Source organism: Saimiri boliviensis, chromosome 2 (assembly GCF_048565385.1).
Source record: "Saimiri boliviensis isolate mSaiBol1 chromosome 2, mSaiBol1.pri, whole genome shotgun sequence".
Taxonomy (NCBI): Eukaryota; Metazoa; Chordata; class Mammalia; order Primates; family Cebidae; genus Saimiri; species Saimiri boliviensis.
Window position 1 is genome coordinate 121,455,436 of NC_133450.1, and position 22,656 is coordinate 121,478,091.

The 22,656-nt window shown below is 34.3% G+C and overlaps 2 protein-coding genes across 2 annotated transcripts; both read left to right on the forward strand.

Moving 5' to 3' along the window:
* The first annotated feature begins 7,957 nt into the window (after positions 1-7,957).
* LOC104652619 (olfactory receptor 4K14-like) lies at positions 7,958-8,899 on the forward strand. The gene has a single exon (XM_010346304.3). The coding sequence runs from the start codon at positions 7,961-7,963 to the stop codon at positions 8,897-8,899; it is 939 nt and encodes a 312-aa protein (XP_010344606.3). The 5' UTR covers positions 7,958-7,960.
* Positions 8,900-10,926: 2,027 nt separating this feature from the next.
* LOC104652620 (olfactory receptor 4K14-like) lies at positions 10,927-22,105 on the forward strand. The gene is made up of 2 exons (XM_074389980.1): positions 10,927-10,994; positions 21,151-22,105. Exons 1-2 carry the CDS (start codon positions 10,927-10,929, stop codon positions 22,103-22,105), a joined length of 1,023 nt encoding a protein of 340 aa, XP_074246081.1.
* The last annotated feature ends 551 nt before the right edge of the window (positions 22,106-22,656 follow it).

Genomic DNA, 22,656 nt, shown 5'->3' on the forward strand with positions numbered 1-22,656 from the left:
AAACATATGTTTGATTAAGGATGGTTATCTGAAATACACAAAGAAAAATTAAATACAATAGTTTAGGTAAAGAATTTATGACTAGGATCTCAAAAGCACAAGCAATAAAAACAAAAGTAGACAAATGAGAATAAATTAAACTAAAAACCTTCTGCACAGCAAAAGAAATAATCAAGTGTGAACTGACAACTTGTGGAATGAGAAAAAATATTTTCAAACTATGCATCTGGACTGATATCCAGAATTTACAAGGAACTCAAACAACAACAACAACAAAACAAACAACCCCATTAAAAAGTCACAAAGGACACGGATAGACATTTTTCACAAGAAGATATACAAACGGCCAACAAGCATATAAAAAATGCTCAACATCATTAATCATCAGATAAACCCAAATTAAAACCACAATGAGATGTTATGTTACACCAGTCAGAATAGCATTCATTAAGAAGACATAAAATAACAGATATCGGTGAGGATGTGGGGAAAAGTGAATGCTCCTATACTGTTGGTGGGAATGTAAATTAGTAAAACCTCTATGGAAAGCAGTATGGAAATTTCTTAAATAACTAGAAACAGAACTACCATAAGATTCAGTAATCCCACTACTGGGTGTCTACCCAGAGGAAAATAAATCATTATACCAAAAGATACCTATACTCTTATGTTTATCACAGAACTATTCACAAAAGGAAAGACATGAAATCAACCTAAGTGTTCATCAACAGATGAACAGATAAAGAAAATGTGATATAAATTCACAATAGAGTATTCTTCAGCCATTAAAAAAAGAATAAAATCATGTCTTTTGCAGCATTATGGATGGAAATGGAGGCCATTATTTTAAGTGAAACATGCAGAAATAGAAATTCAAATACCAAATGTTCTCACTAAACAGTGGGAACTAAATAATGTGTACACATGGACATAGATTGTGGAATGATAGACAAGGCACCCTTCGAAGAATTGGGGGCATGAGGCAGGTGGATGATGAGAAGTACTTAATGGGTACAATGTACATTATTCAGGTGATAGATACACTAAAATCTCAGACTTCCCCAGTACACAATATATCCATGTACTAACATTGCTCTTATACCCCTTAAATTTATACACATTCAAAAAGAAAATGAACATGATTAAAAAATGAACCAAAGATATGAACACAAATCCTACTAATCAATATATACTGATAGAAAATAGGTATACAAAAAGATATTCTCAACAACATATGATTAGTGAATTTTATATTGTCTATTAAACAATAGTTATGCTTTCATGACAAAACTATTATAATTGCTAAATCCAAAATACTGACAGATTGGTAGCTTTCTACAAAACTACATTTACTTTAACTATACAATCCAATAATCACACTTCATTGTATTCACCCAAATGCTTTGAAAGCTTGTATCCACAGAAAAACGTGCACATGAATATTTATAGGAGTTTTACACATAATTGTCAAAAATTGAAGTGAACAAGATATCCTTCAGTATGTAAATGTGTAAACAAACTGTTGTACATGCAGAAAATGGAATATTATTCAGTGATAAAAACAAATGAGCTATCAAATCATGAAAAGCACAGAAGACCTTAAACCTTATTAATAAGGAAAGATATCAATCTGAAAAGCCTAAATATTGTATGACTCCAACTCTATGACATTCTGGAAAAGAAAAAAACATTGAGACAGCAGAAAGATCAATGGATTCCAGGAGTTGTGCAGGAAGGAGGGATGATTAGGCAAAGCTCAGAGGATTTTAGGGCAGAAAAACATATTGGTATCACACTACATTGGTGGATACCTACGATTATATATTTGTCCAAGCCTATAGAATGCATAATACTAGAAGTCCATCCTAATATAAACTATAGATTTTGGGTGATAATCGTGTGTTGAAGCAGGTTCAGCTATGTAACAAATGCCTCACCATGTTGCAGTCTGGTGATGGTGGAGAGGCTGCGTATGTCTGTGGGCATGGAGTATACAGGAACTGTCTATACTTTCCACTCAAGTTTGCTGAGAACCTAAAACTGCTCATAAGAAAATGTAGTCCTTAAATTATAATAAAATAATGTAAAAATATGTATAATCCTACAGCAAACAAAAAGAAACTTCAGTAGCTAATTATAATAACAAGGGAAACATGGTTCTGAAAAGAATGCTACCAAGATTTAAAAAAAAGTCATTTCATATTGAAAGAAGGGTTGATTAATCAGGAGGATATAATTTTAATTATGTATGTTTCTAATGACAGAGCTTTAAAGCAGGTGAAACAAAAACTGACGTAACTATGAGGAAAAATAGTCCAAAAAGTTGTCATCAAAACCTCAATACTTCAATACTTCTCTATTCAATAATCGTAGGAAGAAGTAAACAAAAATTTACCTGAGATGTAGTATACCTGAAGAACACTATGAACCAGTTTGATGTAACTGACATTGTAGAACACTTTGACCGAAACAAACAAACAAACAAAAAATCAGATAATTCCTTTTTCAAATGCACGAAGTACCTTTCCTAAGTCAGAACATATGCTGGGCCACACGAAGTCTCAATAAATTTAAAATTATTCAAGTTACACAGATATTTGTACACAAATGTACGTATCAGCTTTGTTGTAATAGCCAAAAACTACAAACAACCTAAACATCTCTCAAATGAACTGATAACCTAAATAGGGCATATACATACAATGGAATATTAATCAGCAATAAAACAGAATACACTATGATGTATACAATAATGTGACAAATATGAAAATAAGTATGCTGAAAGAAGCCAGATCAAAAAAAAGAGTATACATGTCCTTATTCCATTTATTTAAAACTCGAGAGAATGCAAAGTAATAAATAATAATAGACATTTATTAGTGGCTGTCTGGGGATGGTAAACGTGTGGAAGGAAGGGAAAGAGTGATATCGAGGGATGAGTAAACTTTGGAAGGATATGGTCACTACTTAACAGTGATGGCCTTTTTACTGTTGAATATATATGTCAAAACTCTTTGAACTATACACTATGGACAGGTTATTAAATATCAATTACACTACAATAAAGTCATTTTAAAATCTAACAAGTCAAAATGAATGTATCCTAATCTAACCATAATATCCTTATTTTGAAAATCAAAAGATATTTTAATAATTTAACATTCAGTGTATAAATGTTGAGGGCCTCAATCACAGATATTGAAACACATCAATTAGCTGACCAAGAGTACTTGCCTATTTGGACAATATTGGCGTGCATTAGGACACTCCATCCGTATCAGATGTTTTTATTGATGGTCATATGTCACACCAAATAGGATATGATTCATCTTGCAACCAGAACTAAAATGTTAATTTAATCTGACAATATAGATCAAGATCAAGTTACAGATCAACACTGCAGAAGACACATCCTTAATACTTACAGGTCAAATAAAGAATAAATAATGCGATTATTCTGGATTGCATGGCCGTTCTAAAATATCTCATGTATCCCGTAAATGTACACACCTACCATGTACCCACAAAAACAAAAAATAAAGTAATTATTTTAAAACCACTAATTTTTAATGCTTGATCATTAATTTAAATCTACAATATAATAGAACTTATTTAGTAAACAAAGTTGATTTACAAAATGTCAGTGGAGTCCCATCTAGAAAGAGATTAAATGACCTCAAAGGCAATTCAGCCTCAGAAACTCAACTGATGAATTTTGAAGAGAGGCTCTTTATAAGTTTATCAACAGAAAATATTTACCTTCAAATATATGAAAGTATGCTGAGAAATTTCTAGGCTTTGAAATTTAGATGAGCTTTTTCTTGTCTCTTTGTTCTGATTTCTATAGTATGCAACAATTGCTATTACTTTTAACAAAGAAATCCCAAAGAGACATCCAAGGTAAATTATTTCTATGATTCCTGTTTTGCTGAGATGTCGAATAGAAAAATTACACCCAAGGGACTACTTCAGTTGGTGAATATATGTCAGGCTGAGAGAAAGCACTACCACAAATATTGTTTCTACTCAGCAGTGGACATCATCTCAAACACACATCAGAAGAAAACACAAAAAAGACATTGATCTAAGAGAAAATTTGTGTTAGTAAGTTATTTCATCTCTCCAATTCTTTTTTTTTTTTTTTAAAGAAACTAAGTGTTAAAATACTTTTATGTATCTGTTTCATGCATGCCCACAATGCTTGGAGTTGAGAATGAATTTTTTAGCTTTTGATATTTTCAGAAGGCTTTCTCTTCCTATCATATTCTTACCAGAATTTCCACGGTGTCTTCAACAGCAGTGCACCCATCGACATAATCCACTGCTTATGAGATGCTCTCACGTCTGCTTTTGAAAATCTCAGTTCTTTGCTGGCTACTCTGAGAAGCTTCCAGGGATCCTTTTCAACTGATTCCTCCTATTTAAGAGAATGAAGTTTTTCATATTAGAGAGACAGTGTAGTGTGTAAGACAACTTTTAGCATAGAGATAGAAGTAAAAAGCGCTAAACATTGAATAAGTGAAATTAGTGCAGATATGGAATAAAACTCTACAGTTACTTCTTCCACTGAAATCTGAAACCCTTCAAAGTCATCCATGAGAGCCGAAACTCTTAAATGTAATTAACAGAATTTTCTATGTCCTCTTCTAGGTCTTTTTATCATATTAATAACCCCTGTTTGGAAAGGAAGATTAAGGGTGAAAAAACTGTTACATTCCTGGAAAACAAGAGACATGTCTGATATGTTCTTTACATCTGTATATCCTATAGGGTTGTTGGGTGTAGGTATGTTCATTTAGAGAAAATGTAAATGGAAGATATTTTAAAGAAAGTTTATCATACGCATTTTGCTTATAGAAAGTGCTCAGCTGTGCAATAAATTTGTTGCCAAAAAGCTTTGCAAACTGCTGCTTTAAAATCAACCTTAATGAATAGATAGGAAATAATATTTATGTAGCAACTCTTGAATACTAAAAGAGTTTCTGTGGTTTGTACACTTTCTGATTCATCTTCATAACAAATCTATTAGATGAGTGTCCTCCTTTTACAGATGAGGAAATGGACACGGAAGTTGGTTTAGCTCAAAGTCACAAGGTTAAGTAGTTATAGAGTAAGATTTCAGACGAGGTCTGACCAAAAAGAATATGACTGTTCAACTAATTCAACTAAATTTTGGTTAATATTAATAGACTATTAGAGTTCATTAATATGAAAAGTTAACAATTTCAAAACTGATAAAGAAAGCAATATTATTTCTTAATGAAGAACTGTTCCCTAGGAATGTAGATGTTCATTTTTTAAGCAAATTCCTCTATTGGATGCAGTTGGAGTCCTGGTTCCTCTGTTAGCTATCTTCTCTGTCACTTATTCACCAGGTACAGAATGAATTACTGAAAACTTACCTGAAAAAGTCTGTGCTGATAAGAAAAAGAGTTTCAAGAAGGAACATCAGAGTGTTCAAGTTTCTCAGGAAGCGTGAATTTAGAGGGAATATCAGAATATTTTCATTATAAATTAGGTAAATCTAATCTATTATGGATATATATCTGTTTGTAAATTGTTACACTATTATCATGTCTCTTTACCCACAGCAAACAAATGTGATACCTAATTTCCTATAGGAGAAATTTTCTTTCTTGTTGTCTTTAATCTATGTCTCTGAGTCCTCAGAAAAAGGGAAAGGGAAACTAATGCTCATGATGCAGTAATAGTTTTCCTTCATCATCTGTGCTCATTAGTACCACCTTGGAGATTTCAAAGGATAAAAGAACATAAAACACACAAAAACTGAAACAATGCCAAATGGAGAGAAATAATAAATAGCAAAGGAAAATGGGTAATTATCTTTCCACCATCCAACTTGAGAATCACTGTCAGTTATCAATGTAAGCAATGTCACTACTGTATTTAAAAATTAATAATCAATAACTGCTTATGTTTTAACCTCATGTCCCTTTAGCACTAAACTCAAAAATATAGTTTGCTTATACATGTACGTAATCTATTCTCATCTTACAAATGTAGATTAAGTTTCTGTGCTTGCTAGTCAAGAAATGTTAATATTTCAAAGCCTAGAAATTTCTCAGCATACTTTCATAAAATATTTTCTGTTGATAAGCTTAAGTTATAAAGAGCTCCGCTTCAAAATTCATCAATTGAGTTTCTGAGGCTGAATTGCCTTTGGGGTCATTTAATCTTTTTCTAGATGGGACTCCACTGACATTTTGTAAATCAACTTTGTTTACTAAATAAGTTCTATTATATTGTAGATTTAAATTAATGATCAATTATGTGCCTAGTTTTGCATGCAAATTATTATGCCAAGATATTTAGTATATGGTATTCTATGTAGCTTGTCTCCTAAAGGTTATTCCACCATATATTTTAGAAAGGTAAGATACAAATTTAGTTTTATAACGTTTTATAGAAGAGGTTCAACTGAGGATTGAATAAACCATTATATATAGTACAGATATTGTGGATTCAGTTCCAGACCATTGCAACTAAGTGAATCATAGGAATTTTTTGGTTACCCAGTGCTTATAAAATTGTGTTAATACTATCCTATAGTCTAATAAGCGTGTGATAGCACTATGTCTAAAAAACAACATACATACCTTAATTTGAAAATACTTTATAGCAAAAAAAAATGCTAACAGTCATCCAATCCTTCCATAAGTTGTTATATTTTTGCTGGTGGAGGGTCTTGTCTCAAAGTTGATGACTTCTAACTAATCATGATGGTTGTTGCTGAAGGTTGGGAACCTGTGTCTTTACAACAGAATGATTTATAATCCTTTGGGTATATACCCAATAATGGGATTGCTGGGTCAAATGGCATTTCTATTTCTAGACCCTTGAGGAATCGCCACACTGTCCTCCACAATGGTTGAACTAATTTACACTTCCACCAACAGTGTAAAAGTGTTCCTATTTCTCCACATCCTCTCTAGCATCTGTTGTCTCCAGATTTTTTAATGATCACCATTCTAACTGGTGTGAGGTGGTTGTAGAATTATTAATTGACCTGATTTCAATGTTGTTGTGTCTCAGGGAATAGCAAGGCCTAAAGAGAGAGAGAGGGAGCAAAATAGCCAGTTGGTGGAGCAGTCACAACACACACAACATTTATCAACTAAGTCTTATATAGGCACAGTTTGCAGGGCCCCCAAAACAATTGCAATTGTATCATCAAAGAGCAGTGATCACAGATCCCCATAGCAGAAAATATAATACTGTAAAAGTTTGAAATACTGTAAGAATTACCAAAATGTGACACAAAGACACAAAGTGAGCACATGCTGTTGGAAACATGATGCCAATAGACTTGCTTTACACAGGGATGCCACAGACGGTGAATTTGTGAAAAAAAAAATGCAGTATCTGAAAAGGCAATAAAATGAAATTTAATAAAAGAATGTCTGTACAGAGAAACTGTATTGTGTATTATGTCATTTGTATTGAATTTCAGCATCAGTTTATGTTCACCCCCCTAAGTCAATGACCTACTTATAGTTAATTCCTATAATTAATTATAATTATATAGTAACTAATATAGTAATATAGCAATTAATATAGTAATGCTCCACCTACATTCTTTTCACAGTGTTAGTGGACTGAAGCTAATTGAGGTGATACCACGATCTTTCTAAACCTTACTCGCAGTTCTGATTTCCTCACTCCTTTCTTAAGAGAGTAGCCTCTCAGTAAAGCATTTGCATAACTATCTCACCTCAGGCTCTGTTTCTTAGAAAGCCAATCTTAGGCAGTCAGCTTCTCTTTTGGTCGTAACACAATATATATATGGCCAACATTTCTTTCACAATTATGCTTTTTACTCTCAAATATGGGTGTTAAATTTCAATGTGGACACCAAATTTCAAAAATTTAAGACCCTTTCTCATCCCTAACTAATAATCTATTTTTCTATCTTCATTATTTTAGAAGACACATTGAAAAAATGGATGAAGGAAATCAGTCTGTAACGTCAGAATTTGTGCTTCTGGGACTTTGCCACTCATGGAATATTCAGGTCTTACTTGTAACGATATTTTTAGTGTTTTACCTGATCATTGTGTCTGGCAATATTGTCATCATGATCTTAATCATCACCGATTCCCATCTCCATTCCCCCATGTACTTCTTATTGGCCAATCTGTCCTTTGTTGATATGTGGCTTTCTTCAATTACCATTCCTAAGATGATAGCAGACTTTCTTAAGGAAAGCAAGACTATTTCCTTTGGAGGCTGCATGTCCCAGATCTTCTTTGCTCACTTTATTGCAGGGTTTGAGATGGTGCTACTGGCGGTAATGGCCTATGACCGCTATGTGGCAATCTGCAAACCACTCCGGTACTCCACCATTATGAGCCTACGGATGTGCATTCGGTTGGTGGTGACTTCCTGGATCACTGGCTTTGTTCATTCCATGAGCCAAATAGTTATGATTGTTCTGCTGCCTTTCTGTGGTCCCAAGGAAATAGACAGTTTCTTCTGTGATAGACCACTGGTAATCAAGCTTGCCTGCATGGATTCCTACAGCTTAGACATTTTAATGAACCTTGACTGTGGGGTTTTAGCTGTAACATGCTTTATTCTAGTACTGACATCCTATATCTATATTCTTCTCACTGTCCACCGAAGCTGTAAAAGTGGGGCTTCTAAGGCACTCTCTACCTGCACTGCCCACATCACAGTGGTGGTGCTCTTATTTGGGCCCTCCATCTTCATCTATGTGTGGCCACTTAGCATCACCTGGGTGAACAAATTTCTTGCTGTGTTTTACTATGTTTTTACACCTCTCCTAAATCCAGTCATTTATACCCTGAGAAATAAAAAAATAAAAAATGCTTTGAAGAGGTTCAGAAGCTACTACTTGGAATGCAAGGGAAATAGGTAATACTGAGAAGCCTAATGATCCTTCATTATGGAAGGAATTATTCAATCAGTCTTCCTGTGCCTTTAACTATGTTTAATTGAAAATTTTTTTGTTTTTACAAAAGCATGCCTCCATCCTGCTGAATAGCATCTTAATAAATGTATCTTGAATTTTCTCCTAATTTCATTTGGAAGAAAAATGTTTCTGTAACATTGGCACCTTCAAAATATTCACTTACATATGGTCAAAAAGCAATGAAATAGCTTTTTCCTTAACCCTAGCATCCTACCCAAATACTAATGGGAAAAAGCAACAGAAACAAATAAACAGAAGATAAAAGAGATTACTTTTTATGAGATTTCACTAACTCAATGAATGTTTTTTAAAAATGAAAACCTAATGCTATTTCAGTTATCTCTGTCTCAATAACTAACATTTATTCTTTAGATGTATTCAGTGTAAACTTATGAAATGTAATCTTCCTGAGACCCAGGATCATGTCTTACATGGTTAATTATTAAACTGCAATGTTTAATATACTACTGTGATTAATACATACTAGATAGTAATCATATTTTAATAAATTATTAGAGGTTAATTATTCTTTTAAAATATTCATAACATTTGTTTTTCCATGTATATTTAAATATACTCTTTTGGCATTAAAAAGAATTCCTAAAGTTTCAAATCATGAATTATACTTATATTTTCTGTCTCTAGAATTAGTAATTAAGTCAGCTGAAATATAGTTGTAAGAATCAACAGTAAAAGCCCTAAAACATAAGTATGGGGCATATTCAGTTTTTATTAACTTTAATATGGAATCAACATACAAAACAGAGTGGCAGGGTAAAAATAAAGTTATTATGCTTGACTGCCAACTCTATGTCATCATGTTATAGTATTACCTTAAGTACTTTTATTGTTATCTCCAAATTTTGAGTGAGTGTATGAGACTAAAAAATGTGAGTTGATTCTTCCCAAAGTAGGACATCTTTATTTCTTCTTTATTTAAAGTATTTTGAGATAAATTTTATTTTAAATACTGCTCATTTATTAAACAACACTATACAGGGCAAGAGAAAATTTCCACTAGTCAGAATGGCTATTATGAAAAACTCAAAAACAACATAGGCTGACAAGATTGCAGAGAAAAGGGAATGCTTATACACTTCTGGTGAGACTGTAAATTAGTTCAACCATTGTGAAAGGCAATGTGTTGATTGCTCAAAGAACTTGAAACACAATTATGATTCGATTCAACCCAGCAATCCCCTTATTGGGTAGTATCCAAAAGAATAAAAATTGTTCTGCCATAAATATGCATGCCTGCCTATATTCATTGTACCACTATTCACAGCAGAAAAGCCATGGAATCAACCTAAAAGCTCACCAATGGTAGACAGAGTAAAGAAAATGTGGTACACATTTGAAATACTACACAGTGAAATACTACACAGCTATGAAAAATAATGAGATCATGTTCTTTGCAGCAACGTAAGTGGAGCTGGAGGCCATTATCTAAGCAAACTAATGCAGGAATAGAAAACCAAATATCGTATGTTCTCATTTATAAGTGGGAACTAAACAATGAGAACACATGGCAAAGAGGGGAATGACAGACATAGGCCTGGCCTACTTGAGGGAGGAGGACTGGAGGAGAGAGGGTATCAGAAAATAAACCTATTGGGTACTATGCCCATTACCTGGGTGATAAAATAATCTGCACATCCAAACCCCGTGACACACACTTTATTGACACAACAAACTTGCACATGTACCACTGGACCCAAAATAAAAGTTACAATTTGAGAAAATAAAATGTATTTCTCACAAAGACAGTTAGTAATTCACACCTAGAACAAAATACCAGAATAGCCCAATTACTATAAAAATGAAAAATAACTATTGAGAATGACATAAATTACAACTCTAGTGTGATCATACGGTATAAGTTATCTGAATTGTAAACCTCAGACCATGACTGCATGTAAACAGTGTTAAAGAACTAACAGTCTTTTTAATACAGCCATTATGACTGGTGTGAGATGGTATCTGAGTATGATTTTGGTTTGCCTTTCTCTGATGTTAGTGATGCTGAACAATTACTTCATAGGTTTGTTGATCACTTAAAAAGTCAAAAAACAACAGATGCTGGTGAAGCTGCAGAGACAAGGGCAAACTTACCCACTGTTTGTGAGAATGCAAATTAGTCCAGCCACTGTGAAAAGCAGTCTGTAGATTTCTCAAAGAACTTAAAACAGAGCTACCATTTAACTCAGCAATCCCATTACTGGGTATATACCCAAAGGAAAACAAATCATTCTACCAAAAAGACACATACATTCATATCTTTATCACTGTTCTAGTCACAAAACAAAGACATGAAATCATCTACCAGATGCCTATCAATGGTAGAATAGATAAAGAAAATGTGGTCATATGCACCAAGGAACACTATGCAGCCATAAAAAAGAATTAAATCATGCCTTTTGCAGCAACATAATTCTAAGTGAATTAATGCAAGAGCAGAAAAATAAATAGTGCTTGTTCTCACTTTTAAGTGGGAGCTACACATTGAGGATACATGGATATAAACACAGAAACGATAGACACTGGGGACCATCAGAGGGAGGAAAGAGGAATGGGAGCCATGGGTTGAAAAATAACCATCTGATACTATGCTCACTATCTGAATAACAGGGTCCATACTTCAAACCTTGTCATCATGCAGTCTTCTCATGTAATAAACATACTTACATATGTACCTTCTCTATCTAAAATAAAAATTAGAAGTTATAAAAAAGAACAGTTATCTGTTAGTCTCAGTCACAGGTTGTAGAGTCAATTGATCCTCATGCGTACACAAATTTGCCACTGCATTTAAACCACTATGCTTTAAGTAACATTTTACTACTCGTAATGTTGAGTATATTTACATCTCTATATATCCTTAGAAGGTAAACCTGAGTGTTAAATACTCCCCGTATGGATTTCCTAAATATTCTGAAAGGTCATAAGAAAAAAAAAAAAACCAAAACACAGCTTGTATTGTTTTGCTATAAAATCTGTCACAATGGAGTTTTAGTCACCTTCTACTATGCAATTAGAGCTTAGTGTTTATACATTAAGCAGAGGAGGATCCTCTCCAATTCCCACTGATTTCTATTAATATTACTATCATCTTCGCAGACGCCAATCTAGAGGACTTGTAGTTATGCACATTTTCTAGACAAAATGTAAATGTCAAATAGTCTTAGTTTCCTATTTAATGAAAATATCTTCTACTCTGGTGGAGGCATTTCTTTCTTAGCCACCTTACTTTGAACACCACAGAGCTCAAGGTTGTGAGAATAGTAGGCAGAAATTTTGCGAGTAATTAGGTATAAAACTAAGAGGGGCTACTTCCACTCCCATATCTTCATTCCCAAATACAGAGAATGAAGATCTTGTTTCTCATGAGAGCAAAACTTGAGTCTACAGTATGCCATTCCACCATTCTATTATATCAGCTGGGTATGGGAGATTATGTATGTGTTAAGACCAGGTAATCCCATGGTCATTAGGTCATTATTTCATTTGTTTTCACATATAATAAGTAGTTTTTCTTAATTTTTATTTTAAATTTATTTTATTATTTTCTTGCATTTTAGGTTTTGGGGTACATGTGGAGAACATGCAAGATTGTTGCATAGGGACACACATGGCAGTGTGATTTGCTGCCTTCCTCCCCATCACCTATATCTGGCATTTCTGCCCATGCTATCTCTCCCCAACTCCCCACCCCCTGTTGTCCCTCCCGTTTCCCCCCAACAGACCCCAGTGTGTAGTGCTCCCCTCCCTGTGTCCATGTGTTCTCATTGTTCAACACCCATCTATGAGTGAGAACATGCGGTGTTTGATTTTCTGCTCCTGTGTCAGTTTGCTGAGAATGATGGTTTCCAGATTCATCCATGTCCCTACAAAGAACACGAACTCATCGGTTTTGATGGCTGCGTAATATTCCATGGTGTATATGTGCCACGTTTTCTCTGTCTACTCTATCATTGATGGGCATTTGAGTTGGTTCCAGGTCTTCACTAATTTTTAATGCTGGGCTGACTTATAGAATGTTTTACTTGTCTCCCTGTTCTGGTTTCCAGCATACGTAACACTTGGTATTACTTTTAACAAAGAAGTCCCCAAGAGATGTCCAAGGTAATTATCTTCATGATCCCTATTCTGTCCACAACATAGAACAGGAAATTTCACCCAAAGGACTCATACAAATTATGAACATATGTCAGGCTGAGGGAAAGCAGTTCTAGACACTGTCTTCACCCCAGAATGAATGTCATCTCAAGCACATACAAAAGAAGACCAAAAGAGTATCTTATCTTAAAGAAAATTTTTGCCAAGTCATCTCATGTCTCTGACTCTCTTTTTTAAAGGCAATTCTTAAAATATATTTCTATGTTTCTGACATTTTAGATTCAACACATAAGTGAGATCATGCATATTTATCTTTTTGTGCCTGGCTTTTGAACCCAAAGGACACTATATTCCTATATTTTTACCCCTCTTAAAAGACTAATTTGTCTCTTTTCCCTAACTTTTCAATTTTACAAATTCCAGAATTATTATTACCCCAGTTTGTGGAAATTATCTCTGAATTAAAGTCACAAATTCCAAAGACACTTCAACAGAATGTCTTACTGCCGCTTGTAGGTCCTCTTTAAAACTTAATAACCCCTTCTGGGCAAGAGCAAAGTGAATGGTGAAAGAGTCATCATGTTCCTGGGAAGCAAGAGGTATGCCTGCTAAGTTTTTTGCATTTGTATAGCCTATAGAGTTGCTGAGTATTTGTATGTTAACTTAAAGAAAATGTAAGTAGTGGTTATTTCCAAAACACTTTGGAAACTTTACATATTTAAGATTCACCTTAAAGAATAAAGAGAGAAAATGATCAATATTTATTAGCATTCAGTGAGTGCCAGAAATGTTTAAATGCTTTCTGTGTGTCTTTGCAAGACATCTATTACAATAAATGTCTTCTTTTTACAGATAAGGAAATGGGAACAGAAATAGATTTAGATCAAGGTCTCAAGGTCAAGAAATAATAGAATAAGGTTTCAGAATCAGGGTTGACTAATTAAAAAGTCTATGGCTATCCTACTAATTATTCTAAGTATGGAATTATATTAAGTACTCCATAAATGTTTAATAATAGTAATTTTAAAATGATAAAAAGCAGCAGGATTTCTTCTTGGTAAACTGTTTTCTATGAATGTACATGTTTATCTTTTAGCAAATTACTCTCTCAAACACAGTTGAAATTCGACTTTGAAATCCCTATAGCTATTGACTATGTTATCTTCCACTTCTTCCAACAGGTGTAGAAATTGTTATTGAAAACTTATTCTGGAAAGGTTTATCTTGATAGGAAACTAAGTTTTAAGATTAAGGTCAGACTGTTGCACTTTCTTGGGTACATAACTCTAGTAGGTGTAATAGGAGGATATTATCTTTAGAAATTAGGTAAATCTCTATTATGGAAGATATGCTTATTTGAGGCTATATCTTCTTTCCCACAACGAACCTATGCTTTACCTAGTTTCCTTGTGAGAATTTCTTTCTTTTATACTTAAACTATACTTCTGAGTTCCAAAATAAGGGAATGGGAAAATAATGCTTATGATGTGGTAATGGTTTTCATTGCTTGCTTGCTCACATTGGTACCACCTTGAAAATTTCAGTGGATAAAAAAGGAAATATTTAAAAAGTGAAAACATACCAAGGAAGAGAACTAATAAAGGAAGAAGGGAAATAGGCAATTATCTTTCCAATATTCAGTCTGAGAAGAATTATCAGTTTACTTAAGAATCCACAAAAGCAACACCAATATTATATTTGGAGATAATTGGTAATCACTGAAATTTTTACTTTATGTACATTCAACACTAACAAAAATTATATTTTAATGCACATGTCTGTAATTTATAATTTACCACCTTAGAAAAGTAAGTATTTAGATCAAAGTCACAAGGTCAAGGAGTAAGGTAATAAATAAGTGGGTTTAATAGAAGTAGAGTGTAGAATAGTGGTTACCAAAGATTGGAGAAGATAGGAGGGAGGAGTAAATCAAAAGAGGTTGATATTATATATATATAATTATTACCCTAGAAAATATAAATGATAGATTAGATATAGATAGATGGATAGACAATAGATAAGACTTTTTTTTTTTTTTCTCGTAGATGGAGTCTCACTCTGTTGCCTAGGCTGAAATGCAGTGGTGTGATCTCACTGCAACCTCCACCTCCCAGGTTGAAGCTACTCTCCTGCCTCAGCCTCCCCACCTGCCTCTTGTGTTCAAGTGATTCTCTTGCCTCAGCCTCCTTTGTCTACCCCTTTTGTCCCTCCCCTAGCCCCTGCCTACTGACCACAGTGTGTGATGCTCCCTTCCCTGTGTCCATGTGTCCTAATTGTTCAGCACCCGCCTATGAGTAATAACATACGGTGTCTGGTTTTCTGTTCTTGTGTCAGTTTGCTGAGAATGATGGTTTCCAGATTCATCCATGTCCCTATGAAGGACACGAACTCATTGTTTTTTATGGCTGTGTAGTATTCCATGATATGTATGTGCCACATTTTCTTTATCCAGTCTATTGATGACGTATTAGTTAGTTTTTATTTCTACTTGACAAAATAATTGTGCATATTTATGGAGTGTAGTGTGAGGTTTCAATGCATGTATAGATCACATTATAATTGAATTAGGGTAATTACTATACACATCACTTTAAACATTTATAATTTCTTTGGGGTAACAACACTCAAAATCTTCACTTCTAGGCCAGGCATCGTGGCTTATGCCTGCAATCCCAGCATTTTGGAAGGCTGAGGCAGGCGGATTACTTGAGGTCAGGAGTTTGAGACCAGCCTGGCAAACTTGGTGAAACCCCATTCCTAATAAAAATACAAAAATTAGCTGGGCATGGTGGCAAATGCCTGTAATCCCAGCTACTTGAGAGGCTGAGGCAGGAGAGTCTCTTAAACCTGGGAGGTAGAGTGCCATTGCACTCAAGCCTGGGCAACAAGAGCAAGACTCCTCCCAGAACAAAACAAAACAAAACAAAACAAAACAAAACAAAACAAAACTTCACTTTTAGCTATCTTGAAATATACACTATGTTGTATTAACTATAGTCACCATATTAGGTAATATACCATGAAAACTTATTCTTTTTTAACTGTCACTTTATATTCATTGACCAACCTCTCTTGATCCTCCCTTCCCTCCTACCATCTCCAGCCTTTGAACCACTATTCTATACTCTACTTCTACTAAATTCGATTTTTTAGAATCCACATGAGACCATGTGATGTTGTCTTTCTGTGGCTGACTTTCTTCACTTAATGTAAATGTCCTAGTTCATTAATGTTGCTGCAAATTACAGAGTTTTATTCTGTTTTGTGGCTGAATAGTATTCCATTCTATGTGCATACCACATTTTCTTTCTTCATTCATCTGTAGGTGGCATTTAGGTTGATCTCGTATTTTGGTTATTTTGCATAGTGCTGCAATAAACGTGAGAATGCAGCTATCTCCCTTACATACTGATTTCCTTTCCTTTAAATATATAACCAGTAATGGAATTGTTGGATCATGTGGTAGTTTTAATTTTTTTGGAAACTACTATACTGTTTTTCATAATGGCTGCACAGTAGTAATTTACATACCAATGAACAGTGCCAAACAGTCTGTTTTCCTCATATCCGAATCAGCATCTGTTATTTTTTGTCTTCTTGATGATAGCCATTCTAACTGCAATGAGGTGATGTCACATTGTGTTTTTGATTTTTCTTCATAATTTGTAATGCTAAGCATATTTCCATATATCTATTGGCCATTTGTATATCTTCTTTTGAGAAATGTTTATTCAGGTTTTTTGCCCATTTTCAAATCAGATTTGTTTGTCTGCTATTGAATTGTTTGGGTTCCTTATACATTCTGGTTAATAACCCCTTGTCAAGTGGATAGTTGGCAAATACTCTCTCCCATTCTGTAGGTTGTCCCTTCACTCTGTGGATTACTTTGCTGTGCAGAATAATTTTAGTTTTACATAATCCCATTTGTCTATTTTTACTTTTGCAGCCTATGCTTTTGAAGTCTAATTCAAAAATATTCTTGCCAAGCTCAGTTTCATATTGCATTTTTCCTATGTTTTCTTCTAGTAATTTCATAGTTTCAGATCTTATATTTAATTGTTTTAATCCATTTAGAGTTGAGTTTTGTATACTGTAAGAGGAGTCTAGCTTCATTATTCTGCGTGTGGATATTCAGTTTTCTCAGCACAATTTATTGAAGTGTCTGTCCTTTCCCCAATATGTTCTTGGAATGTTTGTCAAAAATCAGTTGACTGTAAATGCATGAATTTCTGGGGTCCTCTATTCTGTTCTGTTGGTCTATGTGTGTTTTTATGCCAGTACCATGTTGCTTGGGTTACAATATCTTATAGTGTATTATGAAGATGCTTCCAGCTTTGCTCTTTTTGCTCAAGACTGCATTGTCTATCTGGGGTCAGGTGATTTTCCATATGAATTCAGGATTTTTATCTATTTCTGTGGAGAATGGCATTAGTATTTTAACAGGGATTTCATTGGTTCTGTAGATTGGTTAAGACTTGTTTGTATCCTAACACATGGTCTATTTTGGAGAATGTTCCATATACTATTGAGGAAAATGTTTAACCTGCACTTCTTGGGTAAAATGTTCTGCAAGTATCTGTATGGTTCATATAGTCTAGAGTGCAGTTGAATTCTAATGTTTCTTGTTGATTTCCTGTCTGGGTGATCTGTTTATTGCTGAAAATGAGGTGTTGAAATCCCCTATTATTATAGTATTGCAGTTGACCTCTCCTTTCAGGTTGTAAATATTTGCTTTATACATTAGGGTGAGCCACTGTTAGGTGCATATATATTTACAATTGTTATGTCAACCTGCTGTATTGATAGGCAAGGAATTACTACTGCCATGTCTTTCTACCTTTCTTAGTATCTTCCTTTGTGGTTAAGTACTTTCCTCTGGTAGTATGCTTTAATCCCTTGCTTTTTTTATTGTTAGTGTGTTTACTATAGGCTTTTCTTTTGTTGTTACCATGAGGCATACAAAAATATAGTTATAAGTTACTATCTTATAATAATTTTAAGCTGATGACAACTTAACTTTGACCACAAATAAAACGATAAACAAAAATCTCTACACTTTGGCTCCATGGTCCCACATTTTTACTTGTCGATGTCTCAATTTACATCTTTTTTTGCATTACCTATATCTTGAAAAATGTTTGTAGTTATTGTTACTTTAACAGTTTTGTCTTTTATTCTATATGGTAAGGACATCAACGACATCAATGGTTTACACACAATTACAACATTAGAATACTCTAAACATATTGATATACTTATTTTTATTAATTACTTCTTTATCTTCAGATTTTTTATGGACTCTAGCATTCTTTTCTTTCATATTTAAGAATTCCCTGTAGAATTTCTTGTAAGACATGTCTGGTGTTGAAAAAGTTTCTCAACTGTTGTTTGTCTCAGAGTATCTCTCCGTCATGTATTCCTTTGTATAGGAATATAAAGTATTGCTTTGCTGGGTACAGTATTCCCAGTCGACTGAGATTTTTTTTTTTTAAGTCAGCACTATAAATACGTCATCTCACTCCCTCCTGCCTTAGTTTCTGCTAAGAATTCTGCTGCCAGATGTATCAAAACTTCTTTATATACTATTTGCTTCTCTTGCTATTTTTAGAATCCTCACTTTGTATTGACCTTTGAGAATTTATTATTTGCCCTTGGAGTCTTACTCCGATTGATCTTCTTGATAATCTTAAACATTCTTTTACTTGGATTTTTTATCTTTATGTTTGAAAACTTTTTGATATTATATTTTTGAATAATCTTTCTATAACTTTTCTTTATCTACTCTCCCTTGAAGGCCAATTATACTTATTTTTGCTCTTTTGATGCTATATCATAAATTTTATACGTGGTTTTTATTTCTTTTCATTCTTTTTTCTCTTCTGTGTGTTTTCAAATAGCTTGTCTTCAAGTTCATAATTTTTTTTTTAAATTATCAAGTCAGCTACCACCATGCTAAGTTGCACCTGAATCCCACAGTTTTCCAGACTAGAACAGTACTTCATTTTACTTGAGGCCTGAAGACATTACTGCCTGACTGCCGCTGATATTTATTCAGAGCCTGAGGCCACTTTGTCAGTCAGTGGTGAAACTGGTTCATACTTAGGTCCATCCCACCAGGAATGAACTTTTTTTTTTTTTTTTCTGGCCCAAGGTGGGTCTAATAGCTCAATCTGAAAATACAGGCCTGCAATCAGGAGCCACAGATTTCTTCCCAGTGATGTGTTTTCCTGTGGTGAGGCTGGTACTAAGTTCCAAGGCAAAGTCCCCTGAAAACTTCTTACTCCCCCAAGTAAAAGGAGTCTCTTCAGACTGCACTGCATGGATGCAGACAATCCAATGGCTACCACAAGTAAGTTTCACTGAGTTGCACCTAATGCCCATAGCTTTCCAGACCAGCATATCATTGAGGCCTGTCCAAGGGTTACAGTCACAATGACCTACCTGCTACTGAAATTTACTCATGGTCTGAATCCACGTTAGTCATTCAGCAGTGAAGCTAGGCTGAAACTTGTGCTCATCCCATTATGGTGGTAGATTCCTTTCTGGCCCAGGCAGGTTTAAGCTGATTTGTGGACACCAGCCTAGAAGCAGGAGCTGTGGGGTTCTGCCTGGTGCTGTTTTACTGTGGTGTGACCGGTAATGAGTTCCAAAGCAAAATCCCCTGCAAAATTCAGTCTTCTTCTAAATTATCACCTTTAATAAGTATATTAAATTATTATATGCCCTGGGAGTCTTACTTGATCTTCTTGGTCATCTTAAACATTCTTGTACTTGTATATTTATATCTTTCTCCAGGTTTGAAAAGTTTTCTGATATTATTTCTTTGAATAATCTTTCTCTATCTTTTTTCTCTACTCTCCCTTGAAGGCCAATTATTCTTATATTTGCTCTTTTCATACTATATCATAGATTTTTAAGTGTTTTTAAAATTTCTTGTCATTCTTTTTTGTCTTCTGTGTATTTTCAAATAGTCTGTCTTTAAGCTCATCATTTTTTTCTTTTACTTATCAAGTCAGCTAGCACTATGCTAAGTTATACTCTAATCCCACAGTCTAAAGAGAGATTATTTTTCCATGAGGTTGGAGGAGAGGTAATATAGGCAGTGCAAGACTCGTTTCTACCTTCTTTAATGCATATTTTCTTGTTAGGAAGCTAAAACTAGAAACTATAATATCTTACCTGGTTGATCTCTTGTAAATATGTTCTCATATGTGGATATTTGATGTTCATACTGGATGATGATTGCTTCAGGGTTCTATTCTGCCATCTTGCTCTACTTTCTCAGTGAAAACTAAGTATTTCTTATTAATAAACTTGAGTTATAAGGAGCTTCCTTTCAGAGTTAAGTTCAGAATATGAATCTAGTGACCTTCCACTTTGGTTAGTCTCATTTTTACATGACTCTTCACAGATTTTTTTTTTTCCTAATCCATTTAGTTAACTATGTAAATTTTATTTAATTCTAGATTTTAATTAAGTTATGTGCTTGGTTTTGTATTTAAATTACCATGCAAGATGTGACTTTTTATGCAGCTTCTGTCTAAAAGATTGCCTCAACATATATTTTAGAGTAATAAGCTAAAAATTAGTTTTATAATGCCTTATATAAATGATATAGAGAAACCGTAAGTTGTATTATGTAATTTGTACTGAATTCCAATGTCTCTTCACCATTATCTTTCTAAGGTATAACCTAAGTTTGAGTTACTTAGTATAATGGTTGGTGATGCTGTCCTATAAGATTCTTCTTTCTGGACAGGAGGAATAGCTAGTTTCTGGGGATACCACAATCTTTTTAGCCTTTCAATTTGCTATCCTGCTTTATCTTCTCATGAGACTACCTTCTCAATAAATTTAATAAATCATTTTCATAACAATCCCGTCTCAGGCTTTGTCTCTTAGAGAGCCAGTTGGAGACAGTTAGCTTCTCTTTTTGGGATAATACTATGTATATTAGGCCAGGATTTATCTTCACGATTACACTTTTTACTATCAGATATAGATCTAAATTTTAATACAAACACGAAATTCTAAAAACTAAGTATGCTTCAAGTCACTAACCGATAATCTGTTCTCTCTAGGTTCACATCGAATAAATTGGATAAAGGAAATCAGTCTGTCATTTCAGAATTCGTGCTTCTGGGACTTTACCATTCATGGAATATTCAGATTATACTCTTAGTAATATTTTTTATGCTTTATCTGATCATTGTATCTGGAAATATTGTCATCATGATCTTAATCATCATTGATTCCCATCTCCATTCCCCAATGTACTTCTTACTGGCCAACCTGTCCTTTGTCGATATGTGGCTTTCCTCCATCACCACTCCTAAGATGATTACAGACTTTCTTAGAGTGAACAAGACCATTTCCTTTGGAGGTTGCATGTCCCAGATCATTTTTGTGCATTTTGTTGGAGGAGGTGAGATGGTGCTACTGGTGGTAATGTCCTACGATCGCTATGTGGCAATCTGCAAACCACTCCACTACTCCACCATTATGAGCCTGCAAAGGTGTATTAGACTGGTGTTGACTTCCTGGGCTATTGGCTTTGTGCATGCCATGAGTCAAATGGTTGTGATTGTTCAGCTGCCATTCTGTGGTCCCAGGGAAATAGACAGCTTCTTCTGTGATATACCACTGGTAATCAAGCTTGCCTGCATGGATTCCTCTAACTTGGAAATGTTAATGAATGGTGACAGTGGAATTCTGGCCATGACTTGCTTTATTCTGTTGCTGACATCCTACATATATATTATTCTCACTGTCCACCGAAGCTCTAAAACTGGGGCTTCTAAGGCACTCTCCACCTGTACTGCCCATATCACAGTGGTGTTGCTCTTCTTTGGGCCCTGCATCTTCATCTATGTGTGGCCACTTAGCATCACCTGGGTGGACAAATTTCTTGCTGTGTTCTATTCTGTTATTACCCCTCTCCTAAATCCAGCCATTTATACCCTGAGAAATAAAGAGATGAGAAATGCTATGATGCGGTTTGGAAGGTATTATATAAATTCCAAGGTAAATATTTAATGTTCACAATCCTCCGTGGGAGTACTTCAAATTGACTATATTTTCATTGTAAAGTAGGTTGAAAATTCAGAGCATTTACTTTATCTATATGTTAGTCTCCTGGCTTCAGACACAGGACTAGAGTTAATAAAATTCAGAGAACTTCAACATTTCTTAATCAACCAGCAGAACACTGGGAAACATTCTTCTAAAATCCATATACTACAGATCTTTTATTATGGGAGAATCATCCAATCAATCTTCCTATGCCTTTAACTACATTAAGCAAAATGCTGTAAGTTATTTCACAAAGCCATACATTCACACTGATGGACTGCATCTTAATGGCTTTCTTTTGAATTTTCTCTGAACCTCATTGGGAAAAAACCCCCACAAAAACAAAAGTGTTTCTGTAACATTGATACCTTATTCTAAACTTTAGTTACCTTTTTTCAAAAAGCAAAATATTGTTATGATTTTTCTTAATCTAGCTTTATACCCACATACAAATGTTAAAAAGGAGAAAAATAAAGAATAAAATTAAAGTGGTACAGTACATAAGGAATATCATC